This window comes from Heloderma suspectum, chromosome 5 (genome assembly GCF_057233095.1).
Source record: "Heloderma suspectum isolate Gila_16-S chromosome 5, 16-S_ref, whole genome shotgun sequence".
Lineage (NCBI taxonomy): Eukaryota > Metazoa > Chordata > Lepidosauria > Squamata > Helodermatidae > Heloderma > Heloderma suspectum.
In genome coordinates, this window is record NC_139462.1 from 23,548,871 (window position 1) to 23,570,819 (window position 21,949).

Sequence of the window (21,949 nt, forward strand, 5' to 3'; positions counted from 1 at the left end):
TTTAAAGAGGCAAGTACCACCTCTTCTCTCAAGGAGGAATTTACAACTTCCTGGACTCAGTGGCACATCTGCTCCCTATTAGATGTAATAAGCCATGAAGGGCAAAGGTCAAGCACACAGGTGGTTGACTGGACTTGGTCAAGCATTTTGTCCACATCCTCAGGTAAGTAAATACTTACGTAGCCTATCATGGCTTACTGGAAGGACGGAAATGGCAGCTGCTATGACGGCCACCATTTGCAGCCGCAGCAGCCTGGTAGAGGCCAGAACTCCGGCTGCAGCCGGCCCTGGCCAGTGGCTCCGTGGAGCAGGCCGGGAGGATTCCGGAGGGAGGGACGGAGCGCCTCCCCCCCCACAGATTGACCAGCATGGAGCCAGGTAGGGATTTCGTACATCCGTAATAATGAGCTCTAACCTGTGTTTGGTCAGATTCGGCATGAGATTTCCTCCACCTGTCTTCTAGCCATCTTTACTCTTCATTGCCCTCAGCTCAGGTGTATACCAAGAAGCTGCCTGGTTCTGCTCAGAGGGAGGGAGTGCTTGGGCATGATTATGTCAATGAGCGGGTGCTTGGTAGGGATGGGCAGATTCCCTACCTGCTGCTCCGGGGGGGAATCCGGCCATGGGGGGAGGCGATCGGGTCCTCCTGCTGGAATCCTCTTTGGCTGGCTCCGCAGCGATTCTGCAGAGCCATTGGCTGGCTCCGTAGCACCAGCGATATGGCCGCCATTGCCGTGCCGTATCGCTGGCTGAGGGCTCACTCCGGACGCAAATGGTGTGCGCTACACCATTTGCGTCTGTGGTTTTTCCCACGATAGGCTAGCCTATCACATGAAAAACCATAGACGCAAATGGTGTAGCAGACGCCATCTGCAGCCGTAAAGCCCTCAGTTTGAGCTAAATGCAGCCATTTATGGCTGCATTTAGCTTAATCTAAGAGCTTTACGGCCACAAATGGCGTAGCGGACACCATTTGCGTCCAGAGTGCGCCCACAGCCAGCGATATGGCATGGCAATGGTGACCGGTATCGCTGGTGCTACGGAGCTGGCTGGTGGCTCCACAGAATCGCTGTGAGGAGGATCCAGTCCCGGATGGTTCCAGAGGGAGGCGGAGGTGAGTTGTGCCGTTCCACCATGGACTCATTCGGGTCCATGGCGGATTTCTCTGACATCCCTAGTGATTGGGTGCAATTATGTCAACTAATTTAGTTCATGTGGGGCTCCACAAAGTGGATATTATTTATTATATATATTTTGTGACATTTATTTATTTATTATATTTTTATACCGCCCAATTGCTGAACCTCTCTGGGCAGTTCACAACAATTATAGAGACCTGTTCCCTCTATGTTATAGGCATTCATACATAAACAGGTGTTAGAGCTACTCCTTTTTCAAAGCGAGTATATAGTGGCAGGATACCCTGGGGGGTGGGGGCGGGGGGAATCCCGGAAAAAGATTAGATTTCTTGTATCTTTGCTGGAAGGAATGTCTGATAGAACTTTGGCTGAGCGGATGTGTAAACTACTTGTAGTTATGGATCTTAATGTATCTAATCAAGTAGCCTTATTCACAGAGGCTGCTAAAAAGAATAAAGCAAAGGTCCTAAAAACTGTTGCTGTAAATTGTGCACATGAGTTGATTTCAGCAGCTTGTTCAATCTTTTTCTTTCTGTGACTGTCTTTTTTGTTGTGGTGGTGAAATTGTAAGAACCTATGGTTATATGCAATAAAACTGACCGACTGTCTGACACACGCGTGCACACACACATAAGAACTAATTTAATTTTTCCCTAGAACCCTGAGGTCTAATAACTGGAACTAAAATTGTGGAATGAGCTTCCTGCTCAGCCCAGGAATTGGTTTGTAGAACCAGAATCCCTTTATGTACAAAAACTCCTGTTTTTTCCCAAGCTTTTTGGGAGAGGGAAAGAGAATTCTATTGCTGTTGTTAAATCATTGGGAGTTGGAAAATTTTGTTGATCTACTGCAAACCACCCAAAGGTCTACTGGTGGAACCTGATCTACCACCTGCCTGTTCCTGCCCTAGGCGGCAGTCTCTGATAAATGAATAACAATATACAAACAGCTGAAGACTGTTCACAAACAGTGCAAAAACACTGCAGAGGAGAATGCATCTGTTGCTTGAGATCCCGTTGTTTTTCCTTATAGCCCTGTACTCCTATTTAGAGGCTTTTGTCAAGCTTTTCATCCCGCTGAAGAAAAAGTCTGTCAGTGGACAAATTGTCCTCATCACTGGATCTGGCCATGGACTTGGGAGAGCCACTGCTTACGAATTTGCAAGGCATCAGTGCACATTAGTTCTATGGGATATCAATAAGGTAAGGAGAGGGATGCATTATTCCCAGGAGTGCAACTTTGTTAGCTTATATCATCAGGGCCATTTTCAGCTGACTCATTGTCTGAATTTTTAAACTTGTTTGGTATCTCCTATATATATAAAAGTCATTGTGTGTGGGTTTGTGTGTTTGGGGATGGCTGCAGGGCAGGGTAGGGAATAAGGGGGAGCTGCCCTGGGCCTAATCACACTGTAGGGCCCACTGAGCCTGCCATTTGGGCCCTAGGGTTCCTGCCGCTTTTAGTTCACATTCGCACTTGCCGGAGTGTATGATAGGAGTCCTTGGGTCACATTATTACTGTGTTTATACTTTCCCTTACTAACAAGTTGTTGTTGTTCAGTCCTTCAGTCATGTCCGACTCTTCGTGACCCCATGGACCATAGCACGCCAGGTCTTCCTGTCCTCCGCTCTCTCCCGGAGTGTGCTCAAGACAGTTCATATTCATTGCATCGGTGATGCTATCTAGCCATCTCATCCTCTGTCGTCCCCTTCTCCTTTTGCCTTCAGTCTTTCCCAGCATCAGGGTCTTTTCCAGAGAGTTTTCTCTTCGCATTAGGTGGCCAAAATATTTGAGCTTCAGCTTCAGTATCTGTCCTTCCAATGAGCACTCAGGGCTGATTTCCTTTAGGATGGACTGATTTTACCTCCCTGCAGTCCAGGGGACTCGTCAGAGTCTTCTCCAGCACCACAGTTCGAAAGCATCAATTCTTCGGCGCTCAGCCTTCCTTATAGTCCAGCTCTCACAGCCATACATTACTATTGGGAAAACCATAGCTTTGATTGGACGGACCTTTGTCGGCAAGGTACTAACAAGTACACCCTCGCAATCATGGTACAGGCCAGGTTTGTGATTTGAGCTACCAGTCACCCTATTGGCCATCTTTCATTCTATTGGTCTCTCTCCCATTCACTCTGACTTCTTTCACCTTGGGTTGGCTGGCTGGTGTTTGTCCCCCCCCCTTTACTCACCCTTTCCTTTCTGTCTGTGCAGAGCATTTAGTTTCTCTCCCCTGTTCCTGCAATATCCAGCAAGCAAGCAAGGTGCTATTAAATATCTTTACCCCTTTCAGTGCCAGATGTATCTGTTAGTAGTGTGTGATTAACGCTAATCTGAAATGCGGTGCAGTGTGTGCTCACCTGTCTGAGGGGCTGGGATGACACAGTGGACTGGAGACGTAGGCCTTTATTCATAAAAGGGTGAACTGCAGGGAATTGAGAAGGGAATTGCAAAATGAGGGGCAAAATAGAGTTTTACGTGTAGCTGAATTGCGGATTTTTTCCAGCTCAGCTTCTTTGGCCTTAAGTTTGCAATTCCCTCTTTCATGAATAAAGCCCTAAGTGGCAAAGTTCAGTGCATAAGGTGGCAGAGGTGACATTTTTTCAGGTTAATGAGCTGAGTGTGTAGCTGGGGTTTGTTGTAAAGGATTTGCAAGTTACCTGGTAGTTGGTAGGCTGGTGCATCACATTGCGCTAGGTGACATCATATTTTATGGTCAGGCAGATGTTTACACAGCACATTGAATTAGGGAGAAGTTTTGGTGAAACATGGGACATGGAGCAGTGTTTGTTTGGGGGGCACAGTAGGGTGATGTGAATTTCAGTTTTATATTGCTGTAGGGAGTGTCCATTGGTGGCACATTGTGTGTGTGAGAGAATGGGGTTTGAATAGGATTAGTTTTTTTGTGACATATTTCAAGGTTTTGGTGACCTTTAAGACTTACAAAGCATTAAAAAAACAACACCGAGGGAGTGAACTCCAGGGAATTGAGAAGGGAATTGCAAAATGAAGGGAAAAATACCCGAGTTTTAAGTGTAGCTGAATTGAAGATTTTTTCCAACTCAGCTTCGGCCTTAAGGTTGCAATTCCCTCTTTGCTCCAACTGGACAAACAACAAATGTTGTTTATAAACAAGGCTTAGAATGAACTTGTACTTTGGTAATATTTAACTTTAGGTCCATAGTTGTTGCCACCGTCACCATCATGTCACCCATCATGCTGCTCAGGACTTCCGTGTCGTTCTCACGTACAGTTATAAGTTGCAGAATTAGTTTGTAAGAAGAAGCAAAAACTGTGTTGTGTACTCTTTATAAGAATTTTTTTTTAAAAAGCAAGTAAACAAAAATGTACTGAATTTTTCTTTTCACCTTATGGAGCCTTTCCAAAAAGCATAAACCTTGTTAGAAATACCTTAAGATATTTCTAACAAATAATACCTCTGACAAAATTACATCCCGGGCAATGCTGGGTATATCAGCTAGTTGTTTTAATAATGTTTGCAACATTTGTTTCTGGGGTGGGATGTGGCAAACCGAGGTAGAATTCCAATAGTTCATCTTTTCAAGATCTTGGTGGAAAAATGAATATATTGGAGTTATTCACCCTGATACAAGTTCTTACTGGGCACATAGGGCTGTTCTACATAAGGCTTTTAACCCACACTTTTACCAAGGCTTCTGCTTCCAGATTCTTTGTGGGATTAAGATTAGCTCCTTTACACATGTTTTTTTTTCCAGGGTTTTTTTTTTCTCTGCCTTTCTATATGTTCCATTACACAGTCACTAGGTGGCGCTGAGGTATAGCGGTACTGCACAAATACACCAGGGTTAGGGATGTCGCAGGAATCCATCCTGGGTGTCAAGTTTGCCAAGCTTTTAGCAGCTTGGCCTCCCAGTCTCCAGCTCACTCCTGGCCCAACTTGGTCATTATAGAGTTGGGCCAGCTTGCAGATTTTTACCTCTTTTCCTCCGTTTAAATTGGCATTTTAATTTCCACACATTTCAGCCATAATTAGTGTAATTTGAGCAAATTTTGGTCATGAATATGCTTAAAACACAATTTGTGCAAATCAAACATTTACAACTGAAATTGGCACAAATTGTGTAAATTGCAGCTGCAATTTGTGTAAATGCTGATTTTAACAAGAGAAAAAAGATGCGAAAGTTCTCAAATTTCAGGAAAAAGCCCCCAGCTCAGCTCACAAATGCAAGCCAAGCTGGGGGCTGAGGGGAAATCCGGCGAGCCCCCAAAGGGCCAGATTTCCCCATGACAGACATTCCTAACAAGGGTCTTATGGCGCCATTCACAAAAATACCAGACTTTCCTCATAAGAAAACCCCCCACTAAAATGGGAGAGGCCCTGGAGGATGACGATATCATGTAAAGGACCTGCTAACTACTGTGAGTGAGAAATCAGGAGTGCACAATCAAAGCCTGATGTAGAAATGTTCATAGGATAGGAGACATAACTCAGTGTTTAAGCAAATGTTTCAAGTGTGGAAGGTTCTGGTTCATTCTCTAGCATTTTCAGTTAGACCTCAGGGAACCAGGCTGGGAAGAGTTCTGCTGGGGAGGGACAGGGTAAATATCTCTCCCCATGAAAAGCCCCCATACAGCAATTAAGTTATTAAAATACCTCCATTAGTGCCAATGGAGGGAAGGGTTAACCCTCCCTTCCCCTCCCCATGCACTGCAACCCTGATGTCAGGAATGAATCTCAGCATGTGGAGATAGTTAGCAGCTCAGACTCAGAATGGGAATAGCCAGAACCAGGGGAGGCTCCCTCCGTAGTGAGCTCAGATATGGGAAGGCCTTCTTCCCCTGGCACACAGATGGCTCGACCAGAATGACCCCCCCCCCATGAGAACTCAGGTCTCAGGGGAGGAGGAGAGCGAGGGGGGTGACTTGAGGGATGTTAGGGTCCAGCGCAGAGCAAAGCAGGAAAAGTTAGAGGCGGAGCTCGGACGCTCCACCCGGTTGGCTATGTGTGATAGCGTACGTAGGAGGGTGCAATTGTAAGGGAAGGACATCCCCCCTAAGCTAGTCTGGCTGGGAAGTTCTTGTTCAAACTGCAGGCAACTTCTCTAAATTCCATTTCGGCTCCTCTGTTGGTATTCGTAATTGTGTGGAGTAGCTGTTTCCTTTGTAGCCTGAGAGTCTCTGAGGATTTGCATTTGTAAAGAACCTGGTCATTAACTAATACAGTAGTGAGCCTGAAGCCTGGTATCTCAGAGTGTGTTGATTGTGAAGGGAGAAGACGAAGGACGGTGCATCCCCCACCCAAATTGCCCCCCCGAGCAATTAACCTTTTAAAAAAGCTTCAAATGCGATCAGTAGAAGCTTTTATATAAGCCCAAGTGCTGCATGATGGGGGGGGGGCAAGGAGGGAATGGGGAAGGAAAGGGAGAGAGAAGGAGGACAAAGGGGAGAGATAGGAGGAAGAGAAAGAATTGGATGGGTGGGTGGGGAGAATGAATAGCTGTGTGAATGTGTGTGTGAGAAAGAGGGAGTGTGTAGGGTGGCTCTGACCTTGCCCACTTTTGGTACTTACCCCACCCACTTTTGCCTCTAGCCCCACCCACCTCTGACATGTGCACCCTAGGAGATTTCCATGAGGGAATGTGGACCACGGGCTGAAAAAGTTTCCCCATCCCTGCCCTCAGACCTTGGAGAAGTAGAAAGGTGACATTTGTAAAGCATAAGGTAGGACATTCATAGATCATCTGATCTTTTCTCACGTGATCTCTTTCTCTCTTTCTCTCTCTCTCTCTCACTCACACACACACACACACTCACACCCCCCTACTGGCCACCTCCATCGCCTCCTTCACACCTGCAGGCTGCAACCACCTCCTCCTCCATTCCATCTGCCAGCCGCCACCACCACCATTTCGCCTGGTTGCCCGCCTGTTGCCACCTCCACTACTCACTCACCATCCCATTCCTACCGCGGCCAACGCCACCTCCTGCTTCACCCACCCACCACTCCCCAAAACAATTCCTGATGGGGCAGCAGCATTTTAAGATCATCCCTGCCCAATGTCAATGTGTTGGATGTTGCATTTGGGGTAATCTTAAGATGGCGGGTGGCAGCTGCAGAGGCTCTACTCCCATTCAGAAGTGCTGCTGCCCGGCCAGGACACCTTTTCGGGAATGGGGAGGAGGTGGAGGTGGTGCAGTGGGTAGCAATACACATGACATGTTGGAGATGGTCGGTGAGGCGAGTAGCGGGAAGGAGGGGAGGCAGGTGAAGTGGTGGTGGTGGCGACAGTGGGGAAGGCGAGCAAAATGGTGGCGGTGGAGGAGGCGGCAGTGCAGAAGGGGCAGACCCAAAGTGGAGCTGAGCGCCGTCTCATCTCCCATTGAAGAGGGCCACTGCTGACTCCCTGGGGAAACCTTTCATGGGGTGAGCAGCTGTTGCTTCAGCCTGCCATAAGTGTTGGTATGGTCAGGGATGGCCCCATCTAAGCCCACGGACCCTCGGCAGCTGCCCTGCCCTCCCTGCTTCCCTCCTCAGCCCCCACCATGGGCTCATGTTCAGTGCTAGGTGTTAATTCGGCCCAGTTTAACTTGGTTCTAAACACCCCAGTGGGTAACCAAGCTAAGTTCAAACACGCAAACATCACCCACAAGCTGAAAAGTAAATTTAAATCTATTTAATGGTTTATTTAAGAAAATTACACAATTTAAGTAGCATGGTGGGTATATGAGTGTTAGAAACTTTGTGATTACAAGGAAAGAAAATGTAACAAAAATATGAGATTAACCAAAAAAAATTGCTGTTGACAAAGCTGGAACTACAAATGTTAGCTACCGAGGTAACAACTTGAGCTTCTAACTCGGTTAGAGCGCTCATATACCTATCATGCTACTTTCTTTAATTTTGTAATTTTCTTAAATAAAGCATTAAATAGATTTCAATTTACTTAGTCTGTGGTGATGTTTGCCTGTTTGGTTACCTACTGGGGGGTTTAGAACCCATTTGGTGAAGGTTCTGAAGTTAAACAGGACTGTATTAACGTTGGGGACAATTGTGTGCACATTCCCATTGTTGTGAATTGGGAAGCCATTGGGAACTGATGTGTGCTCGTGAGAACTCAGCATTAGGCTGCTTTTGGGCTTCTTCACATGGAACTTTTATCGAGCTTTTATGGAGCTTTTATTTGTGGGTCCTTTAGATGATGTTGTGAACCTCCAGAGCATCTCCCACACTAAATGACCTTTATTCCATTTTTTAAAAGAGTGGCGATAATGAGATATTTATTTTATTTATGTATTAAATGTATTAATCGCCCATCTGGCTGGTCACCCAGCCACTCTGGGCAATGTACAGCATATAATAAAACAGTTTAAAACAATAAAATTCTACAATAAAAACATTTTCTAAAATACCCTAACCCACCCCAAATGCCTGCCTGACCAACCTTGTTTTTAATGCACGGCGGAAGCTCATTAAAGAGGGGGCATGACAGAGTTCCCTAAGGAGGGAGCACCACAGAGTGGGGGCCACCACAGAAAAGGTCCCCTCCCTCGTCCCCTCCCTCGTCTGGCTGTCCTGGCTGATGGGACAGAGAGAAGGCCATCCGAGACTGATCTTGTTAAGCGGCCTGTCTGGTGTTGCTGGAGGCGCTCCTTAAGATAGGCTGGGCTGGAACCATATATGGTTTTAAAGGTCAAAACCAACACCTTGAATTTGGCCCGGAAAACAACTGGTAACCAGTGCAACTCCTTCAGCACTGGAGTGATGTGATCTTGCCGGCGGCTGCCTTTAATCAGACGAGCTGCCGCGTTCTGTACAGCTGAAGCTTCCGAACCGTCTTCAAGGGTAACCCCACATAGAACGCATTACAGTAGTCTAAACGAGAGGAGACTAGGGCATGTACTACCAATGGGAGCAGATGGTCAGGAAGGTAGAGGTGCAGCCGCTGTATCAGATGGCGTTGGTACAGAGCTGTCCAGCTCTCAGCTGACACCTGAGCCTCCATGGACAGCTGGGAGTCTAAAATGAGCCCCAGGCTGCGGACCTGGTCTGTCAAGGGTAGCCGTACCCCATTCAACACCAGGTCAACATCCCCCAACCTCCTCTTGTCTCCCACCAAAAGTACCTCGGTCTTGTCAGGGTTCAGCTTCAGCTTGTTCCTCCCCATCCAGCCACTCACCGTCTCCAGACATTTGGACAGGGATTCTACAGCCAACCTTGGTGAAGATTTGAATGAGAGGTAGAGCTGCGTGTCATCCGCATATTGATGACACCGCACCCCAAACCTCCTGATGATAGCCCCTAGTGGCTTCACATAGATGTTAAATAGCATCGGGGAGAGGATGGAACCCTGTAGCACCCCACAAGTGAGTGGCCACGGGTCCGAAACCTCCTCTCCCAGGGCTACCCTCTGGTACCTGACAGAGAGGAAGGACCGGAACCACCGCAATACGGTGTCTCCCTTGCCCAACCCCTCCAGGTAGTCCAGGAGGATACCGTGGTCAATGGTATCAAAAGCCGCTGAGAGGTCGAGGAGAACAAGGAAGGAACATTCACCCCTATCCAGAGCCTTCCTCATATCATCCACCAAGGCGACCAAGGCCGTTTCTTTCCCATGCTGAAGCCTGAAGCCCGACTGAAATGGGTCTAGATAATTGGTTTCTTCCAAGTGAAATTAATTAACTGAAATCACTGAAAATGAAATTACTGTGCTTACGTTCCACTTGGGTTCCCCTGTGAAAAGAGGAAAAGCGCAATAAGAGGAGCTAGACCACAGCGCCATTTAGCAGCCGTATAATGAAACATATCAAAGCCTCAGAAAAGGGGGGAGGAAGTGCGTGTAAAGGGAATCTGTCATAAAACGGAAGCAGAAAGCCCTGTTTTAAATGCGGGATTTTAGGCTGGTGTAGAGATGCTCTTTGTTTCTGAGTAACTTCATCTGTAATGCTGCAGGTTAATGAATTATATATGTATATTCGAAGAGCTAAACGTTTGTGGTTAGACAGCTGCCTATATCTGGTAATCTTCAGTCTTTTCAGACTTTAAACCCATTTTAACCTGAGTCAGTGACCTGGGACTGACTTTAATATTTTGTTTTACCGTATCTGTTAGTCTTTCTCTTTCCTTCTTTGTCTTGCTCAAGTTTCTTTCTCCTAACCCCTCCTTTTCTCCATCTCCATCTTGTTCCTTTTCTCTCTTTTCCAGCTTAAAAACACGTGTACTTAAAAACACGTGTACACTTGAAAACAAACAATCCATAAGACATGACTAAAAAGCATCTATACCAGTAAATATCTTTGCTTACTATTTTGCAGCTTCATCAGCAGAAAATGGACTTTGGTTTATCTATTGATAAAACAGAATTCTCTTCTCAAGGTTTTTGGCTGCGAAATGCAGGAGCTTGAAAGACGTTGGGGACTTCTGCTCTTAGTTATGGAGAGTGGAAGTTCAGCCTTTAATGCTTTTGATCCTAAAAACATTAAAGGTCAATTCACATATCCATATTGGTATGCTGGGAAAGTGGATTCTATGCAGAATTTAGGGCAGGGATGTAAAAAGGGTGGGCCACTGTGCCATTTCTAGCAATTTGTATTTGTTGTGACAGCAGTACTGCCTATCTCTTCCATATCTCCACTCCTCTCTTTAACTTCTACCACCAGGTGAAGACAATTTTGTTTTGGTAGGCTTTTTATTATTCTTGGTATGTTAAGTGGACGCTGATATTTTCATTATCTGCCATGCTGTTTCAGCTTTGTGTGTGTGTGTGTGTGTGTGTTTACATTGTTTTAATTGTTAATGATTTTGTTGTTATTTTCTTTTGATTTTGTTGTTATTTTCTTTTCTTTTTTTGTTATTTTCTTTTTATTTTCTTACCCATCGTGAACATTATTCTGACTTAGTGGAAATGTGCAGGACCTGAGCATAATTTGTGGAGCTCAATACAAATTTGTCACATAGGCGCTTCCCATACACATACCATTATCTCATGCCATACACATAGTCTCATGAGTCATGAAATGAAGTTTCTTTTTTTTTATTATTTTGAAGTTACATCGTCCACATTTCTGAAATTACACTTTAGCCTACACCAGTGCTTTTCTACCATGGACCAACCCCCTCACACACACCTTTTTGCTATTTTTGTTTAACATAAGATCCAGTTGCAAGAAGAGTCCTACAAAGCTTGCTGGCTATTATCCAACTTTTTGTTTGGCTCTACAACTTTGCACTACCAGATGTTGCTGGACTGCAGTTCCCATCATCCCTCATTGTCTATGCTGGCTGGAGCTTGTAGGAGTTGTGGTCTCACAACATCTGGGAGGGCAACAAGTTTCCCACCTCTGTAATAAAAATATTGTCCTGTTGATGTTTTGATGGTTTAAAAACATTCTTAATGGATGAATATACCTGCAAAGACTTCATAAATAGATTGGTTTGCCTCATTGCTTTATTTTACTGGCCTTTTCCATTTCAAAATCATATCTTATCTTCCACAAAGTCAATTTCTCTTTCAAGTTTACACTTGAGAGACGATATAGTTAAGGGAGCAATCTTACAGTCCTAGGCGAGTGTCCTGGGCTTGGAAAAGATCCTCAGACCTCCGAAGGGGGAGTTGGAGTTCCAACCCCAGACCCCTCCCCCCCATAGCCGATACAGAAAGAACGACCCCAGCTGCTTCTCCGAGGTTGAAAAAGTTACCTCAGAGTCAGAGGAGGAGGAAAGGGGCGTTCTAGTGGAGTGAGAGAGGAAAAGACTGGAAAGGCCAGGATACAAGATATCCTGGCCTTTCCAGGCTGGGGGATGTTGATCTGGTGTTGAATGGGGTATGGCTACTCTTGAAAGACCAAGTCCGCAGCCTGGGGGTCATTTTGGACTCCCAGCTGTCCATGGAGGCTCAGGTGTCAGCTGTGAGCCGGACAGCGCTGTATCAACTCCATCTGATACGGCGGCTGTGCCCCTTCCTTCCCGACCATCTGCTCCCATTGGTAGTACATGCCCTGGTCTCCTCTCGTTTAGACTACTGTAATGTGCTCTACGTGGGGTTACCCTTGAAGACGGTTCGGAAGCTGCAGCTGGTACAGAACGCGGCGGCTCGCCTGATTAAAGGCAGCCGCCGGCGAGATCACATCACTCCAGTGCTGAAGGAGTTGCACTGGTTACCAGTTGTTTTCCGGGCCAAATTCAAGGTGTTGGTTTTGACCTTTAAAACCCTAAATGGTTCCGGCCCAGCGTATCTTAAGGAACGCCTCCAGCAACACCAGACAGGCCGCTTAACAAGATCAGCCTCGGATAGCCTTCTCTCTGTCCCATCAGCCAGGACAGCTAGACTGGTGGGGACGAGGGAGATGGCCTTTTCTGTGGTGGCCCCCGCTCTGTGGAACTCCCTCCCTAGGGAACTCCACCATGCCCCCTTATTAATGAGCTTCCGCCGTGCATTAAAAACAAGGTTGGTCAGGCAGGCATTTGGGGTGGGTTAGGGTATTTTAGAAAATGTTTTTATTGTAGAATTTTATTGTTTTAAACTGTTTCATTATACACTGTCCATCGCCCAGAGTGGCTGGGTGACCAGCCAGATGGGCGATTAATAAATTTAATAATAAATAAATAAATAAAAATATCCTGAGCCTCCTCCAACCTCCTTCCCTCCCCGTTGGAAGCACCCTTGCTAGATGGGCTGAAAAGTCCATCTGGTGAAAATACAGGAGATCAGAGGCATGGAGGTGAAGGTTGCCTCCACTGCTCCTCCCTCCCTGCTGGCTTCAGCCTGCCAGGGCATAAGAACCTCAGATGTACCTGAGTTCAGGGGCTTATGAGCAGTGAAGGCACAGTCCATAGGATTCCACCCTAAATAGATACTATAAATAGCTAAAATAGCTAACCACTTAGAGATATTTTTTTAAAATAATATAAATAAACAAACAAATAAATAAAATAAGTAGCACTCCAGACAAGTTAATCTCTGGCTTTATTTTTTTCTCTTGTTGGAAGTCTTACATTTGAGAAGAAATCTGGGGCAATTATGCCCACCAACGTATTTTGGCATTGACTTTGTAGCTTTCTCATTTATTCAGAAGTCAGGACACCAGACAGAACCTGTTATGTTTTTATGTTACAAGCATAAATCTTTGAAAAAAGATGAATCAGACAGTGTAGCATTATGTTCTCCTGGTTTTTATCATGGTGAATGTGGTGATACTAATGGTGAAATTACATGATTACCTTTTGGAAGTATTACACTGGAGTCACATTATGCATCTGGAAGCTTTTCTTCACCATCAACAACCACAGATGTAGTATCTAATAAAATCATATTCATCTTGTTTTTATTCATCTACTTCCCTAGTTATGTATTGCCTGTACCAGACTGCAGAAAAGCCTTGTCTGGTTTAACCAAAAAAAAAAAAAGGAGGTGTTCTTTAGGTTCTTTTAGTTCCCTTTGTTTAACCTCCTTTCATTTCTAGCTACCTGACTTGTGTTTATAGCCAGCTTTGGCAGTATGGAATGTGCCTGTGACCTAGACATTTACTCACAAATCTTTTGAGCCTGTGGATCCTACAAGCAGCACTGGCTCCAACTGTCCCTGGGATCAGTGCCCCTGGTTATGATGGTGTTTTGTCCCTTTCTCCTGCCTATGCACAAGGAACTCTGAAACTTGTAGTTCTTGAGAGAACAATTCTATTGGGAATCTCAGATCTCTCTGACTCTCAAACTACAAGTCCTAGTTTAACTGCACAATCATGCTTCTGTTCTAGCAAAGGGCCTAGTCCAACAACTCATTGTTCAGAATTTGTTCTGTTCTGCAATAACACTGCTTCTGATTGAGCTCCAGCAAATCTCACAAGATCTGGACCACCAGCATATAGATATGGGGACTTAAGTTTCCCTAAATATCCTCAAGCATGACCTACAATTAAGCCTCAGTTTCTTTGCTCGTGGTAATGGGGTCACAGTCTGGGGTGGGGTGGGGGGACCCGAGCTCTCCTCCCCCACACTTGAGCCCTGGAAAGGTGGGATATAAAATATTCAAATAAATCATAAGGTAATGTTTATGTATCATGATGGGGATGCAGAGGAGAAATTGGGTTTTTAAATGGCTTTCCATTTGCAGCATGGTGTTGAAGAAACAGCTGAAGAATGCAGGAGACTGGGAGCTACAGCCCATGTGTTTGTGGTGGACTGTAGCAAGAGAGAGGACATCTATAGTGCTGCGAAGAAGGTGAGACTTCAGATACACAGCATAGGGCCCCCCAAATGACCACCCAGAAAGCAGCAGGTGCTGAGAGCATCAGGGCAGCAGAAGCAAACTCCACTGTGTTCCTGTAGTCATGATGGTGCTATGATTGAAGTCAGCTTAAATTGCAAAACTGCAGATGCTCAGAGTATTTTTTTTTAATATTAGGATTTGCAAACAATTTTGTTGTTATTCTGAAATATCAGGAGTGTCAAAGCAGTTGTAAAGCATGGACTGATGGTTAGACTAGGGAGAAGGAAAACATTAGTTGTGTGCTTCATAACTGAAGGAATACACATGGCCATCTAAAGAACCCCCCAGCCGTAAGTCCTTTTAGACCACGGTCTAAAATGACCCAGCTGCACTGCTGTTCAGATCCTAAAGATTTCCCAAATCTACTAGAATACCAGCAGCCTAAAATAAAGAATCATTGGACAGGGGCATTGCTATGTTCTTAAAAGATCTGGGGCACAGGTCCATAACACAAATTTGCATGCATTAGCCGAGTCTAAGTGCACCATACGTGTGTGTGTGTGCGCGCGCGTTGTGCTTGCATGTGTGTATAGATTACGTACATACATACATAAGGAGTGTGCACTGACCCCCCCCCCCCTTCAGCTTATACCCCAATTCAGCGTTTTGGAAAACATCCCGCTTTTGCTCGGACCAATTGTAGTCAGACCATTTCAGCTCAGCACCGAACCTGAGTCAAGGTTTGGAAGAATGACTGTTCCTGCTTCCTGCTGACTACCATGGGAAATTGGAAAAAAACTGTAACTTTTTTCTCTTTGTCAGAACTGTTGAGTATGGGAAACAAACAGAACAAATTTGAACTCTTAATGCAGGAGGGAAATTATGACGTGATAGATGTAACTGAGACTTGGTGGGATTACTCTCATGACTAGAATACAGCAATAGAAGGATATAACTTCTCCAAAAAGAACAGAAGGAACAGAAAGGGAGGTGGGGTTGCACTGTATGTGAAAAATACATATCTTTGCACAGAAATACAGGAGGATGAGCTTGGTAGCTCCATCGAGAGCATCTGGGTTAAAATAAATGGAGCAAAGAATAAAAGGAACATGGTGGTCGGAGTCTACTACCGGCCACCCAACCAAGGAGAAGACAAGGATGAAACTTTTGAAAAGCAAATAGCCAATGTTTCAAGGAAGCATGATGTAATAGTAATGAGGGACTTCAATTTCCCCGATATTTGTTGGGAGACAAATTCTGCAAAACATGGCCCCTCCAAGAAGTTCCTGACTTGTGTGGCGGATAACTTCCTCCTACAGAAAGTAGAGGAAGGAACTAGAGGATTGGCTATCCTTGACTTGATCCTAACCAACAGTGGATAAGTGGATAAAGTAGCCGTTACAGGAGCTCTGGGGGAAAGTGATCATGTTGTACTTGAGTTCTTGGTTCTAAAGGAAGCAAAAGCCGTGTGTAGTCAAACTCGTATCCTGGATTTTAGGAAAGCCGATTTTAATAAACTCAGAACAATGATCAGTAAGGTCCCATGGTAAGCGACTCTAACAAGAAAAGGAGTCCAAGATGGGTGGGAGCTTTTAAAAAAGGAAATTCTCAAGGCACAATTACAAACAATTCCAACAAGAAGAAAAGGTGGAAGACAACAGATGAAGGCAGTGTGGCTTCACAAAAAGCTTAGAGATGACCTGTAAACAAAAAAGGACACATATAGGAAGTGGAAGGAAGGGCAAGAAACAAAGGAAGAGTACAGGCAGGTAGCACAGAATTGCAGGGATGGCGTCCGGAAGGCTAAAGCTGAGAACGAGCTGAGATTAGCGAGGGATGCTAAAAGCAACAAAAAGGCTTTCTTCAGATACATGCACAGTAAAAGACAGAGGAAAGAAATGGTCGTTCAAGTATTAAATAAGGATAGCAAAATGATAACAGATGACAAAGAAAAGGCAGAAGTGCTCAGTTCCTTTGGCTCAGTCTTCTCCCGAAAAAGGGTCTATGACCCCCCTAGCAAAGGCGAAGTACAGGCTGAAGGGGCAGGATTGCAGCTTGAGATTGATAGGTATATGGTCAAGGAACACCTACTTTCTTTGAATGAGTTCAAATCTCCAGGGCCAGGTGAACTGCATTCTAGAGTAATAAAGGAACTGGCAGAAGAGTTCTCAGAACCACTATCATCTCTGAGAAATCATGGAGGACGGTGAAGTGCCAGATGACTGGAGAGGGCTAATGTTGTCCCTATCTTCAAAAAGGGCAAAAAGGAGGAACCTGGGAACTACAGACTAATCAGTCTGACATCAATCCCTGGGAAAATTTTGGAGCAGATGATAAAGCAATCCATCTGTAAGCACCTTGAAAACAATGCAGTGGTTACTCGAAGCCAACATGGATTTGTCAAGAACAAATCCTGCCAGATGAATCTGATCTCATTTTTTGATCAAGTAACCTCCCTTGTGGACTGTGGGAATGCTGTGGACATCATATACCTCGACTTCAGCAAAGCTTTCGACAAAGTGCCCCATGATATCCTGATGAGCAAACTAGCTCAAAGTGGGCTAGATGAAACAACAATCAGGTGGATCCACAGCTGGCTACAGAATCGGACTCAAAGAGTGCTTCTCAATGGGATCTTCTCAAACTGGGGAGAGGTAACGAGTGGGGTACCGCAGGGCTCAGTCCTGGGCCCAGTGCTCTTCAACATTTTTATGAATGACTTGGTGGAGGAGGTGCAGGGAATGCTGATCATATTTGCAGATGACACAAAATTGGGCGGGATAGCTAATACCTTGGAAGACAGACACAAAATTCAAAGTGATCTTGATACATTGGAGCGCTGGATAGAAAACAACAGAATGACATTTAATAGGGATAAATGCCAAGTTCTGCACCTAGGAAAAAGAAACCAAATGCACAGTTACAAGATGGGGGGATACTTGGCTCAACCTTGGAATTGTTGAAGATCACAAGCTGAATAAGAGCCAACGATGTGATGTGGCTGCAAAAAAGGCAAATGCTATTTTGGGCTGCATTAATAGAAACATAGCTTCCAAATCTACTTTAGATTTAAAAATGTATTCAGCCTCTTTAAAAACTTTAAAAATGTATTCAGCCTCTCAGTAGGGTCAATGAACAAATCAGAGGCATGCATGCACACTCTTCCCTTACACACTGGTTTTAAAAAGGATCTCACCTGCTGCAGAAAGTTGTGATCCCAGACATGTACTTCGGGTGACATATTGGCCTAGATAATTACCAGGGTGCTGTCCTCGAAGTTGAAAAACATCAATACAAGATACTCCTAATCTACAGCTTTGCATCTCGGCATCCCACTGTGACAGTGGTGCCACCAGCAAAGTAAGCTCCATGGACTTTGTGGACAGCTTTGAGTATGGACTGTGTACAGGGCATATTTGGATATTTACTGAGGGCCCATACCCCCATAGGGGCCTACTGACAAGAGCCCCCCAGACTTGCTCCACCAGTGCAACCTGCTTGTTCACCTGTCTCACCAGACAATGATGGTGGTGAGAAGAAGGAGGAGCAGTAGATGCCACTGCCTACTTGCTCATTGGCTCTCTGCCCATCTAGCAAGCAAGGGGTAGCAATGATAAGAAAGAGGATGAGGAGCAATAGCAGCTGGTGACAATGGCGGCGAGAGGGCGGACTCACTGAGAGAGGGGGCCTGTTGAGGTTGTCTTGTCCAAAGGCCCTCACAAACCCAGAGCTGGCACTGCATGTGTATATTTATCTGGAAAAACAAAGCCCTGGGCATTGGCTTTCTGCCTTAGTCCCAGCCTTTGCACAATATCTCCCTTTACTTCTGCCCTCATTGGCAGTACTGCTTCTTAGACAGTTATAGCCAAATATTTATTGAACTTGAACAGAATCCCCACCACAAGCATAACAGAACCTTCTGTAATCTATATCCTTCTCTCCACTTTTATAAAGGTGAAAGAAGAGATCGGCAGTGTGGATATCTTGATGAATAATGCCGGGGTGGTAACCCCAACGGATGTGCTGTCCACTCAGGACCACGAGATCCAAAACACATTTGAAGTCAACATTCTTGCTCACTACTGGGTAAAGGTCACTAATATATCAGTCTTAGCACAGACCTACTGCAAGACCAACTACATGCATTTAGGAGTATAATGGGATGTACTGACAAGAGCGGCAGATCAGGCTTCCCCGTGCCCGCCCTCAACATTCTTGTGTTGTGGCCAATTATTTTCCGATACAATTTAATGGGAATCATTGAGACTCGAACCAACTATCTCTTGGGAGCTGCTTTTACAGGGAATGCAGAATCTCATCCCAAGAGCAAATTCCATTTCAGAGAAGCTCTTGGCAGGCGCATGGCAGTGGTGGGTGGGGCAATTATACCCCCCAATAACAGCTTATTTTAGTTGTTTAGCTCTTACTGCTGCCAGTAACGAAGCCTTAGGAAGGGCATTAAAACTGTTCATAATGTGGAAAAAAAACTGCACAAAAGCCGGGAAGCCACAAAATGATTGGTGGTTGGGGGGAAAGGAGGTGGGCCCAGGGGATGGGGCGTGGCCATCTGGGGAGCCCTGGAAAGCTGGACTGGGAACTCAGAAAGACTGAATTTGGCCCCCTGGCCTGAGGTTCTGCGCCCCCATTTTACAAAGAGAGTAGGAAAATGCCGGTCATTCAATCTGATGGGCAGAGTGTGTGTGTGGAAGAAGGACTTGTATGTTGTGAAGACCCCGTGGGAGACGTGAACAAGAATTTTAGTGGTTACGTTCAAAGGAGAAGACATAAACATGCACAGACAAAGAATGCTTTCCTCCCCCTGCGACTTTAAAAGTAAGGCTGGAGCTGCGGCTTGGGCGGCTCGGCTTCAGGGGGAGGCGCTGTTCCAACCAAGGCATTTTTCCCCTCATCTGCTCTGCCTATCTCCCTGCCTGGGAAACCCTATAAGAAGAAGCCCTGGACTATTCCAGCTCTGCTCTGGCATTTTTGCTGATGGGTTTTTGCTTTTGGATATGTAGGAGGTATGTTTGGATTGCAGGGTTTTTAGTTGTTTTAGTTTTAAACAGCTGTTGTGATATTTCCTCCATTGAGCAGGGGGTTGGACTCAATGGTCTTGTAGGCCCCTTCCAACCCTACTATTCTATGATTCTGTGATTCTGTTTCTGCTTTAAACTTGTATTTAGTGTATTGTTTGAATATTGTATTTGTATATTTTTGTGAGCCACTTCGGGGGCCTTTTGGCCAAAAGGCGGCATAGAAATAAAATGTAACGTATGACATGTAACCTATAACGTAACATGCAGTGGAGTGGAGTTTCATTTACTGAATCCTGTTGTAATGGCTACAATATCAGTTGCAACTGGTAGGTTCTGCCAGGAGGCAATCACATTGACCAGGCTGAGAAGCCCTCGGGATGGTATTCTTGACCCTTGTCGCGTGTGATGGTGAATACAAAGACTAGTCGTGCGATTCTGTGCGCACTTACTCAGCAGTAAGTCCACTTGAGTTCCATTGAACTTACCCCTGGGTATGTTTGTATGGAATGTTAAGGGCTAAACATGCTACTTTAAATATGTAGCGTGCAGATGATCCTAACTCCAGTGGGGCCAAAGGACAGTTCCCCTCTTTTAAACCGCGTCATGGGTGGTAGTCATGGGAATTGGGGGGGGGGCAGCTGGGTAGGAAAGTTTAAACCTCCCCAACCTGTGCTTGCTGGCCCCAATCTGGATCAGGGCCCTGCGTGCTTACTTGAAGTTTAAAAAGAAAATTAGGATCATCTGTATATTATGTATTTAGTGTAGTATGTTGTTTAGCCCTAAGATTAGTGGGAGGAGGGAGCTGAAGGAAGCATGAAATGAGACTTGGGGATTTTGTGAGTGGATAGTTGGAAGAGGAAGAGGGAAGAGGAGGGTAGAGGGTGTTAGCTAGCTAGGAATGGGTTTCAGAGATTACTAGTACTAATTACATTCGTCCGAGATGTCAGTTTACTGTGACTTTCTCTTCTTTACAGCTGGGCCAAATCTTTGGCTGAGGTTTTCACATTGTATTGAGGGTCTCACTCTAGTTTTGCATTGTGAATCAATATAATAAATACATACATATTTTTAAAACCCTCAACCACTTTGTATCTTGTAAGTACTGGACTCACCCCCCAACCATTGTTATGTCTTTCACTCCCCAAATGTCTCTGATAATCTCCCCACGCCTCACCATGGGCAATGATCTGGGAAAGGCATGTGCAAGGGGAGACTTTTGCCCAGGCCTAATTTTTCATTATTCCTTGCCCCTGCCAATTGGGCATGGTTGAAACAGTTGAACATGTTTTATTATACTGTTTATATTATAGGGACATTCGCTCCCATTTAACAAAGTTTCCAGGCAGATCTGATCAGTTTTACTTCTCCCTTCTTCTTTCAGACTCCACCAATGAATTTAGTCTTAAGGTGGCAAAGTTTTGTGCCCAGGCATGTTCTTTTGGGAATCAGATGATAAATTTCATTACAATTCACCTTAGTGTTAGCTGATACTAATAGATACTGTCACTGAAGCTAGTTCTGATTGAATCTGCCATCTTATGAGAGCTTCAAATACTGGGCGGTATAGAAATGTGGTGATGATGTATATTCTGTGCCTGCAGCTTGTATTTGTCAGTTTGATTTCATACTTCGTATTTTCAGTAGCTGGTTTGTGACCACAATTCAATAAAATTCAATTTGCTATTCCTTCAGTAGAGAGGGCGTTCCGGAAGTTAAAATTCCTTTCATTGCCAATAGGTTTTTGAAGGGTTTTAGAAAGATTTTGTAGCCCATACAAATATAATGACCATTCCCCCACCCCAACTTTAAGACAGATATTACTTTGGATCACGGTTCTGTGACTAAAAATGTATGACCAAGCAATATCCAGTGTGTGGGAAACTGAAAGTACCTGTAGGGGGGAAAACGGCACTTCGTATAAAATGGGGTGTGGAGAGACTGTCTCAGCTGTGTGGGAGAGACAGGCAGACCACTCACACTTTATTTATTTCATTTCTATGAGATAGATAGACAGACAGACAGAGCGAGCGAGCTCTGGATACTTTGGATAAAAGACCATCTAGCAGGTATCATGTATAACAACAGTAGAAATAAACTATGGGAGTTGTACACAAGAGAACATGTGGGCAAAATAATTGAAGTCAAAGACTTCTATTTCAGCAAATGGATCACATTTACACAAGAAGATCAAGGCGGCAATGTATATTGAGAAATTAAAGCCTAGTGTGAAAGCAAAAGAAGAAATGGTCCGGGTGCTGAGATTTGTGAGCTAAGTGTGCAATCCTATCCATGTTTAGACAGAAAAAGGCCCTACCATTCCCAGCTGTATGGCTGTTCCCCCTCCAAGCCTGCATCGGATTGCGCCCTAAGTGTTTCAAGAATGCAGGCTACGGCGAGCCTTATATATTCCATTAAGGGGTTAAGAGCAAGTGGTGGTCTTTGAACTGTAATTGGATACTGGAGGCTTCCTGGTAGCTATTTTCAATTCCATTTCACTGGGTGAAATAACACAGGCAGGTCTGGTATTGAGAATGATGTTTTGACAACCAAAACATTTACAAAGGATCAAGGGTAAGGACAAGAGAGACAGCTT

The 21,949-nt window shown here is 45.0% G+C and overlaps 1 protein-coding gene across 1 annotated transcript in view; it reads left to right on the plus strand.

Moving 5' to 3' along the window:
- The first annotated feature begins 2,107 nt into the window (after nt 1-2,107).
- The window catches only part of LOC146343692 (estradiol 17-beta-dehydrogenase 11-like), a 35,720-nt gene continuing 15,878 nt past the window's right edge, over nt 2,108-21,949 (plus strand). Inside the window, exons 1-3 of the mRNA XM_084855573.1 lie at nt 2,108-2,341; nt 14,225-14,332; nt 18,275-18,406. Of these exons, the coding sequence (XP_084711699.1) occupies nt 2,132-2,341; nt 14,225-14,332; nt 18,275-18,406 (450 nt within the window). The 5' untranslated portion in view covers nt 2,108-2,131. The remainder of the gene's footprint in view (nt 2,342-14,224; nt 14,333-18,274; nt 18,407-21,949) is intronic.